The 10,900-nt window shown below is 40.4% G+C and overlaps 1 protein-coding gene across 1 annotated transcript in view; it reads right to left on the bottom strand.

Moving 5' to 3' along the window:
• The window catches only part of pacrg (PARK2 co-regulated), a 112,114-nt gene extending 111,233 nt beyond the window's left edge, over window positions 1–881 (bottom strand). The window contains exon 1 of the mRNA XM_035674298.1: window positions 658–881. Within this exon, the coding sequence (XP_035530191.1) occupies window positions 658–726 (69 nt within the window). The 5' untranslated portion in view covers window positions 727–881. The remainder of the gene's footprint in view (window positions 1–657) is intronic.
• Window positions 882–10,900: the final 10,019 nt, after the last annotated feature.

Here is a 10,900-nt window from a genome sequence, read left to right as displayed (position 1 = left end):
ACACACACACACACACACAGAGAGAAGAGAGCACACACACACACACACACACAGAGAGAGAGCACACACACACACACAGAGAGAGAGAGAGCACACACACACACACACACACAGAGCACAGGAACAGCAAAAGGATGGTTGGAGAGAATATGTTCAGGCATTTTGGGTTTCCCCTTTTTCCACTGCTGCCCCATCTCTGTGGGCTATTTGAGATTTTGCTCTGCAGAAAGATGATGAGGTTCTGCTGAATAACAATAGAGGGGAAGAAAGAGTAAGAGGATCATTTAAAGCGGCGAGTAAGAGCTACTGTAACTTAACCTAGATAGTGGTGCCACACTGATGGCAGCATGTGGGAGTACAGACTGTCAGTGTTCATGTAACGAGTCTTTTCTGAGAAACATTCAAAAGCACTGTTCGTGTAACTTATCAAGCTAAAACTGTCAATTTAAACTAACCGACATTACTGATATAACACCTCAGCTAAATACGCGCTTTTTTAAGCCCATATATCACATTATATTTCGTTACAACTTCCCCAGCAGCACATGCTGCCAGTCGATTGTTTCAGAATAAATAAGTCCAGCTTAATGTTACATACACTGCTAAAGTTAACGTTAACCGTTTGTTGGGTTGACGTTAACAAATAACTTCACTCACCACGGAGTTCTTCATAGTGGCCTTCACGGTGAAGCCTTCTGTTTTTAGCTCCGTCTTGTTCCTCAACATATTCACAGGTGTTGTCTTGGAAAGTGCTGATAACTCCGATAAATCTAACCTAAAATGAACAGCGACGTTGCTAACTAACTAATTATTATTTGTGTGGCTCTCAAAACGTGACGCCCGTTGTTTTTTGTAGTGGTTGCTATGCAACGTCAGAGACGCTTTGGTCTGGTTGCCGCGGAGACGTGTGTTTCCCTGTTACCATAGAAATCCCAGGCACTGCTGAAAATGTGCAGAGCCAAGTGTCGTGGTTAGTCAGCAGAGGATGAGTGTTCACAATAAGCATTAAATGGGTTGCACCTTTTATTTATTTTGCTTAAAAAGATGGCATATATCAAATTATTATCAAGATAGTAATATTACAGCAAAACAGGAAATTACTTTGAAATATTATTAAAGTGATTATTTTCATTGGTGTTTTTTGTTGTTGTCATTTCATTTAATTTGTTCTGTTTTTTTTCTTCCAGAGGTAGACTAGATGCCTCTGATGATTTATTACACCTTAATCGTGCTACCTAATCTTCTTAATTATCATGAGGTATGCAGGAGTGCATAGACCTATGCTTCTTCTTTTTTTTTTAAAAAAAAGGTGTCCAGCTATAATGAAAGGCCCAGTAGCAGGCCAAAAGATTTGTACTGCACCTTACTCTTGTGTTTGATAGTAATGGGTCAAATTGGACCTCTCCTTACCTACTGCCATCAGGCTACTTAAATGAATGGGTTACAAACAGTGAAAAGATGGCCTAACCTCACACAGGATGGCCTGTCTTTTTGTGTGCTTCTGCGACAGCTCCTGGGCCACCACGCTTCCATCTTAAACACAGAGGATCGATCACACACTCAGCTCATCATTATACGCATGCAGCGGATCCTCATCCAGAAGTAAATACTTAATGATCCTCTTTGTCTGGCAGGAAGACCAAGGCCTTGACTCTCAATAAGCTGGTTAGAAAGCGGCCTGAGCTCTGAATCATTCCAATTTAGCGATGTGGCACTTTTAATCTTCCAATATCATTTTTGCCTCTGGAGACTTTCTTGGGTGAACTGGTGCAACTGTTATTAATCTTCAGTGCACAGGCAATTTCTCTAAAAGCCCCTATTTGTTTTTTATGGCTCCATTGAGAGAGGAGGGTATAGCAGCAGGGAGGGAGACTGTAAACAAGGTATGCAGGGAAGGCAAGTTATGTCCCTGTCAGCATTCAATGCTGGTCTCTCTCTTTCTCTCTCCCTCTTTCTGCTTCCCCTCAGAGGATTAAAAAGAGGAAGAGGGGAGTTTTCAGAAAGCAAACTGAGCAAACTGGAGCGTCAGCATGAATTCAGCTGGACTGAGAAATGATTGTTCAAACAGAACTGCACTATCTCACTCCTGTGAATGTGCGGTGTGGAGGGGAGCTGGTCTTTGTGAATTGTAGAAGCAGACATTGCAGGAATGATGCGTGAAATACAAAATATATCTTTAGTTTTACCAATCTCTTGAGTTCTGTGTGTCCATGTGTGGGCGTTTGTGGGTAAGTGTGTACATCTGTGGCTCTGTCAGGCTCATCGGTGTTGGTCACCACACAGGTCAAGTTAATATCTCAGTTTCTTAGAGCCCCTTCAAGGACAAACACGTAGAGCCCAAATTGACTTAAACAGAGAAGATTAATTTGCATTTTCCACCGCTAATGATGTATTGTGGATACAACCAGTTGGTTCAGCAAGAGGGAAAAGAATAAGGGGTGAAAATATGAGTAACGAGGCATTCTTTTGTGAGTGTTATTTTTTCTGCATCTACACTGTTCCTTCATCATCATGGTGTCCCTGGTTTGATCTCCAGCTCATTTGCTAGGCCACCTTCAGGCTTGGCAACCACTGTCCACTGTGAGGGAAAACAGCAATTATGATATCATTAGACCAGAAACCAGTACCTACAAAGCAGAGGACCCAGAGGGGACCAGCAGAAGAATCTCAGCAGGAAAAGGATAGCAGCGGCTTTGCTGCAGAGTCAGTTGCCCCCCAATTACCATGAAACAAGACAAACAGCCATTAGACTAGGCCATTAGGCTGTAGGGAGAGAAGCCAGGTGCTTGTTGGGTTTAACAGTTCATCAGGTTGTGAAAGTCACACAAAGTGTACTGTACAAGGTATGTGACGGCGATAAGTGCCACACAATGCAAGAGAGAATCAGGATAGTTGTATGTGTGGTCTCCTACTATGCTAAATGTTTTATGACTTTGGAACCAAAGAAAGACAAAAGAAGATATATACCATTAAAGCCCAGTTCAATAAAGTCCAGCACCAATAAGTATAATACATGATCTAGTCGTCCCAAAAGCAACATTATTGGAATATTGTTGTGATTTGTCATGAGGTGCTGAGTACATGTCACGTGTTGCAGCCTATTAAACTGTTACTTGCACATACAGCCATAGTGTATATTTAGTGGAATTTGACCAAAAATAAAGTGAAACTATATTCTTTCACACAGTAAGTCATTTGAGATGATACTGAACTTTAAAGGTTCTACATACCTCCGCAGGTGTTTTCACTTTCTGCCTGATTAGCACTCCTCTCTGGACTGTGTGGGTGTGTGCAGGCTGCGTTCGACACCCCGCTCACTCTTCTGTTAGTTTCCTTGCACCTGTTATGCCTTGAACAACTTACACCATTACAGTTTTTATTAGTACAAGGACTTTGGTGACCACACATAATTCCCTGCATGGCGGTGCCCAACTTCAACCTCAGCACAGATCTAATCAACCAGGATAAGTGAAAACACCTGTGTGGGTGCACAGGCCCTTTAATGGTTTAATGTCTAATCTAGAGTAATCTGGTACTCAATACAACTTTAAATCAAACACAGAGTGGTAGGTATGGTCTGAGTCCTCAAAGAAGGATGTTCAATTCAGTAATAACTTTCATGTTTGTTGATAATTAACACATGTTATTAGAGATTCAGGCATAAACAAGGCTTCACAACCAAAGCCGAGGTTGGTCTGTGCACATTTGAGCATAATGGTCCTCAACCTGAGGGTCATGAGACAAATCTGAAGGGGTCACAATCTAATAAACATGCAAGGAAGGAAGAAAACATACAGTATATTTATCTAATCTTTTTTCTAATGAAATGCTGAAGAGTTTCCCCACTGACAAGTAAACATCACTCTTTGATTGAACTGAACTCCTGTACAGCCTTTGATAAGAAGTTGTTAGTATACATTGCTTGACTCTAAAGGTTCAAAAGGTGAGAAGTCCACTCTAGAGGGTAATATCAATACCAATAGTGTAGGTCGATGCAGCACAGTTTTAGTATAAGAAATCATAGTTTTGCCTCCTACTGCTGTGCAAATGCAGGCATTCGTGCTGCTTTTGATGTGGCCTTGACTGGTGAAGGTGAATGTACAGATCCTCCCCATAAACACCAAGGCCCCTTTTATGTATGTAACATTTGCCTGCTGTACACTGATATAAATTTTTTGGCAGCACAGTGACTCTGTGCTTATCACATGGCCACAAGCCCTCAGTTTGATGCCATGTGTCTCTATCTGCAGTTTGCATGTTCTTCAAGTATGCAAGTGAGTTTTTCCTCCAGGTGTTAGGCTACAGCCCATCACCCAGAACTTGAAAAAGTGAATATGAATTAATGAATGAATAAGATCATTTCTGTTTCAGTATTACCTTTTTAGTCACTTAAAGCTCCCATGTGGATTTTTTGACCACTTGTAGTCTTAAAAGGCCACAAAAGGAAAGAAGGCACCAAGCACGGTTTCCAAACCTTTGAAAAAAGGCTTTGCAACAAACATGCTTCTGCATTAAACACGTTCATAAACGTGTTTGTTGGGTGGTAGGGATACACAAAATGTATTTTGGTTTGAAAGTTTGAATGTAAATAAAGCCATGTTTCTTCAAAATGAAAAATCCACAGGGTACCTTTAAGTAATCTACACTCTACCTGGATTGTCTTCATGCAATACAAAACTGTCACAGCACCCGGGAAGGTCGTGTAATGCTTTTGGAGGGTGTGAGAGAAGCAGATTTGTCTGGATATGACTGTAAGTTATAGTCCCCTGCACACTTACAGATAATTTATTCTCCTTTAAAATTGCATTTAGTACAACAATAGCCTATTTTCATGATGTAATTGTTATTGTATGAATGGTAGAACATACAACACAGGGACAAATTAGCTTGTTATATAATGAACACAGGAGTAAAATCCTTTAATTGGGAATCCATTGAAGGTTTGGAGAAAATAGTCCTTTTAGTACTGATCTCTGTGAAATGCCTTAAAGTTGTCATCAAATCCTGTCATAAAACTGCAAATGTCAGAAATACCCCAAACACAGCGCTACTAGCTTTATGTTTTCTTCAAACAATAGCAGTTCGGGTATCCTGACTGTAGTCTGCTTTCCCTTGAGCCCTGATAAATCCAAAGGCATAGATCTCTTCAAACGGCAGGGCAGTTGGCGGGAATACTTGATATGGGCACAGAGTTGCAAGGCCTCACTCCCAAAGCCACAGCGTATTGATCTTCATGCATTATAGAAGCAGCTTTGAGGCCAGCTGATATTGGAAGGCATAGCCGTCTCTTCCTCAGAGCATACACTTTAACATGCCCACTGGACCATAGCAGCAATAATCAGACACAAGTCCAGATGATAACATATGGATATTATATCTAATATTGCTGCGCTCTTGTTGATAATTGTTTACATGATTATGTTTGATACAGATAACACACTTTTATTTGTCCTCTCTAAATTCATGGGTACCGTCTGTCTGGCTGACAGACTTTAATCTTAAATAGATTACAGGCTATTGTGTCACTGTGGGCTGTCAGGCTTTTTCAGTCTGAATCATCAAAGTAAATCCATTGAATGCCGCATGCCTCACTGTATGACCTCACTGGTAGTGCTTTCAACAGCCTTGGCAACACCTAACCCTCCAAAGAATTGAGCTTCCCTGTCACCTACAGGTCAATGTCACATGAACCTGAATGTGTGAACAGTGACACCAGTGATCCCACTGGGGCACACCAAAGCTGGCCACTGTGGACATAGTGTTAGGGATAGTGAGGAGAGAGAGAGAGGAAAGAAGGAGAGAAGGTGAGGGTGATGGGATAATAGTGTTTTAGAATTTGTAGTATCTGTATCTTTGTGTGTCTTCGGTGAGTGCTATCGAAAAGCTCAGTTGCTGGCTGTCAAAAAGCAACTTGGTGTGAATACCATGCAGGTCAGGGGAGAAAATGTTTTCAAATGTATTTGTTTAACTAGTACTATACTCCTAAAATTTGCATCAACAAATATATTTAGGAAGTTTAAAGTAAAGTAATCCAGGCAGACATTAGGCTTCTAAAAAAACATGTTGTAGTGTATGCACGTATTTTAAGGAGATTAGGTTGTGTTGCCATTAAAATGTTTTTCTGTCTCTGTCAGTTGAATGCCACAGCTGCAGGTAGTGGAGCAAGTCGGCCTTTACAATGTTTCTTGTGCACTTGTTGAAGTGTCCTTGAGCAAGTTGACACTGCTCCCCAGATGTGACTTGCTGTGGATAAGAGTGTCTAAAAATTTAATGTGATGACTGCACAACTATAAAACAATGATTTGACCGAGGCTGTTGTATGCATGGGATTAAAATTATAGCCATAAAATGATTTTTGGAGTCAATTTTTAAACATGGTCCGGAGACTGACTAGAGATGAGGAGGTCTTTCCCCTTTATATTTACACAAAATTATGACTTTCATGCACAATTTCGTGTTTACCTGCCATTAAAGGTCCAGTATGTAACATCTATTGGCAGAAATGGAACGTAATATGTATAACTATGTTTTCATTAGCGTGTAATAACCTCAAAATAACAATTGTTGTGTTTTCATTACCACCATATTTCTACAGTAGCCCCAAAAGGGGCAAACCAAGGAGGGTGAAGCGAGGGAGTTTCTGTCTGCAAGTACGCCCCTACCTGCCACTAAATCCTACACACTGGTCCTTTAAAACTAAAATAAGAGGGAGACGGAGAGTAAGAGATTTCAGTGTTGACAGAAAACTTTTGGATTAGGATCTAAAAACACTGGCGTGCACAAAAAAAACTTTCCACCGCAAAATTTTCAAAATCATCCACATTAGTCTTAGTCTAATGTGTAACGTGGAGTGTATGAATGTGTCTCTGTCTTATGTATGCATTTTTTTAATCAAGCTATTCAAATGCATTGCCTTCTTATTCACACAAGCAAACACACAAATAAACACAAACAGAACATCCCTGCGGCGACAAACTGTGTATGGCAGGACAAATGCAATTTGCTTTCATTCCAGAAAAAAAACAGCATGCCTCTCATTCACCTGACTTATGCTTCTCTGCTCTGTGTATAACACATTCAAATAGAGAGAGACAGGCATTTATAAAGCCGATATATTTCAAAGCAGATTCCCCTAAGTGAAGATGATACTAGGGATCCTATCACATATGGGCAGATGGAGGTAGGGAAAGGGGGGACAAGAGGAGGTATATTTTTCCCCAAGAAGAGAAAAGTCATCTCTGTTCACATCACATCTGCCTCTCTTTTCCTGGAGCAGGAGGCTCGAAGCCTGCCTCTCCGGTGTTCCTGACATCTTGGCTCTGTTAATTGCAACATTTGCCGGCCGTATTGGTATTCACATTGGACCCTGGGAACAGATGGCGTTTAACTTTAAATATTATTAACACTCCCCAGCATTCTAAGATCCAGGGTGGGGGTTATGGGGACGAGCAGACGTGCAGGTGAAATTACTACAGTTTCCATAACAGCATCAAAGGAGGAAATACAAATTGGGTGTTTGTTGATTTGTGTGTGTGTTTTTTTTCTTCCAGAACCACCCTTTTTATGTTTGTGTTTCATCTGCACATCACTATTCATATCAGGTTTTCTGTTTATCTGTATGTGTATATGTGTGTAAACTGTTGCATCAGTCTGTTGAAAGAAGGTTTCCACTATTTAAAAGACCAGTGTGTGTGTGTGTGTGTGTGATTGCAACTCCAAGGCAACTTGCTGCATCAGTAGATAAAAACGGCTCATTTTAAGGTAACAAAAACAGAATGATTCTAATTTCCTGGTAAATATACACTAATGAAAACATAGTTTATATTACATACATTATATTTCCTTTCTGCCAATAGATCCTCCTAAGTGTTACACACTGGACCTTTAGCCTAGAAAATAATGGTAACCACACATCAAAAATTACACCCCATCTATTAAACAATATTGATTGTTGTTATTATTTCTGCTTACATTTATTTTCATTAGTTAAATGAATGAGTATAATTACAAATGCTCTATACTGTAATTGTAAAATCACACTGGATTAAAGTATCTCCTTTTAAAATGTGTAACGTGTACAGTAAAGGAATAAATTCTGACTTTATTTTCATGCAAGACATCTCTTTAGAGCTATAAAGGACACGGCAAACATTTTAGTGACCCACTATGAAAATCACGTCAAGTACACATTAATGCTAGAGTGAGTATGGGAGCATGACATTCAAAAAATGTCTTATTCAAGAATGAAAAATGACTCAAAAAGCTACAGCTCGAAAGTACGCCCTGCATAGCCCCTTGGTAAATGTGCATTCAGTCCTTTTGAATGTGCTTAGAAATGCTTTTGAAATATATATGACAGCCTATCTTAGAGGGTCCGCAAATGCACTTAACTGTTGGAGGTGGTGGTAAGAGAGGTGTTGGAGAGGTGGGATGACGTGGAATGACTGGAAGGCACCACAGAGGAGTAGAGGAGTGAGCAGGAGGAGAAAGAGAAGACTTAGACCAGGGAGAATAAAAGCAAGCTGTTACTTTTACATAGTGTAGGGCAGAGTGGCTGCTTTTGATGACAGCCACAAGGGGAGTAGAGTGATGTGTGTGTGCGTGTTCATGCAAGAGTGAGTAACTGTGTTTCTCTGTTTGAGTGTCTTTGTGTTTCTGGCTTTGTGAGAGAGAAATAGAGAAAGATACTGGGGTTTTTTTTATTTATGTGTCCTGTCTGTGTGGGTGAAAGAAACAGGGGGAAAAAATAGTGCGCCAGTATGAGTGAAAGGGGGCGATGTTCTCGAGCATGCACTGACATGTCACATCGTATTTGTCACATTCGAAGGGAGAGCACCCGTTGTCTCTGGTGCCCTGACCCTGCAGCCTGGTGGTGCTGTCTTGCTGTAGCCACACAACAGCCACCATATCTGGGATTGTGGGGCTGCGGATCATTGACCCTCAGCAACCCCACTGGCAACCTTTGGCATGCCCAGCAACCGCCTTCTGCTCATCTCACATACTGAATCATTTAAATCATCATTTTCAGCTGATTGCAAGTACAGTGCGGTTTAGCGAGATTCTCTTGCACCCACCCACTGAAATGCTGCAGGTCGAGAATCACAGGAGGTTATTAATCTATGAAAAGAGGTGATTGCAGTCTGGCTACAGGTGAATCATCTGCTCTCTCTCTATTCAGTACTTAACAGGTGCAAGAGTTACTGCTTCAGTTACCCTGGAGACAGCGATTTGAAAGGGCAGACGAATCCGCACCAGGATCGGTTGGGTTAATGGGAAAAGGCTACACTTTACTGTAAAGTGCATGCTGCCACTGTAGAAAATGACATTTTGTGACAGACTTAAGCTTCCTGTGAGACAATCAAGCGAATGTCTCTTTGTGTTTGTTACACCTTTTGCGAAAATAACACTATTATATGCATATTTTCTGCATTCATAGTAGCCTTTGCCACAATAGTGTAGTTTTATCAGCAGGGAACCTCATGCATGATGCAAAAATAAACTATGACAAATAAAAGACAGCTCTATACTATACATAAACTTCCCTATGCTTTATTCCTTCACCCTGAAACACACAGAGGAAAAGCAGGCTTGGGTGTTTCACTACTTCCCTCACAGATTTAAATTCCGTTCACATTTAAGACATTTGTCTAATGTGCTAATTTACAGCAATCACAATGTATAAAGCATAATGGGATTCAGAGTCCTACACCAGAATGTTCCAACAGGAAGGATGGCTATTATTGAAATGTTGTGGGAATCAAACCTGTGTCTTCTAATGGCTTCTCAACCACAACAGTGCACCCTGCTAGCCCAGCAAGTCCCTGTTTCACCATTAGATTAACAAGAAAGAAGGGAAGGCAAGACGGAAAAGAGAATGGGGAAATGCAAATGCTTCTGTGTTGTATAATGAGGGGAATAATGTTTGATTATGTTATTGCAAAGTGCTTAAAACTGATCAACATCCTCAGGTTGTTGAGCATTTACATGGGAGAAAACTTGAATAGAAACAAGGCCTTTGAGTATATTGTTGTTGCAGTTTGAGCACACATACACAAAATCACTACATAAAAGAATGAAGAACAGTTTTCTGGCCTCTGTTCCCAGTTCAGGGCAAAGTGAACAGACTAGTCATTCTGGTGTTTGCTGGGCTCACCTCTGGGCTCCAACCCAAGCCAAAGCAATTACACAAATGAGCCTCTACAGTTCATTCCTGTGTGACACACGAACAGACGTGCTAGATACCTTCACAATTATAACTGAGAGAAAGAAATATTTTTGTAAACTTGCACCTCTTAACAATACCTCCCACTCGAGAGCCCCCCTCGCGGAAGAGCGGATGCTGTTTGCTGTTTGTTGCTGCTGTTGCTTTGTCCTTTGTGTCAAGTGTTTACATCAGTTCTTTAATTAATTAGCTTTTTATAAAAAAAAATCACTCTAATCAGAGAAAGCTGTTTAAAGATGTTGATGTATTGCGTTGTCATGTAGATAGAAATATCATATTTGTTGTTTTAATTATAGCAGTTTTAATTAATCTAGTAGTAATCACAACAACATACACTTCAAGTCAAGTCAAGTCAACTTTATTGTCAAGGTATGCCTATACAATGCACGACATAAGCACTAGATTGAAATTTTTCACGTTTCCTCTTCGGACCCACGGTGCAAGCAAGCATTAAAAAATAAATTTTATATATAATAGAAAAGACATAAAATAAATACACTTGTGAACAATATATGTGCATGAGAGAGTAATCCTACTATCCTCTAAATGTTTGAAAAAAAATGTTTTTTTTTCATTAAAGGTGTCTTCGGAAGTGATGAACCAACAGAGAATTATCAGTGTTTCAGCGTCTTTCATCTCATTGATTTAGTTTTGCGGCCTGCAACTTTAGTGTTTTGG

This window comes from Morone saxatilis, unplaced genomic scaffold, assembly GCF_004916995.1.
Source record: "Morone saxatilis isolate NCDOM2014 unplaced genomic scaffold, NCSU_SB_2.0 Contig3, whole genome shotgun sequence".
NCBI lineage: Eukaryota > Metazoa > Chordata > Actinopteri > Moronidae > Morone > Morone saxatilis.
Note: the sequence above shows the minus strand (reverse complement) of the source record. Positions and strands in the feature narration are given on the sequence as shown.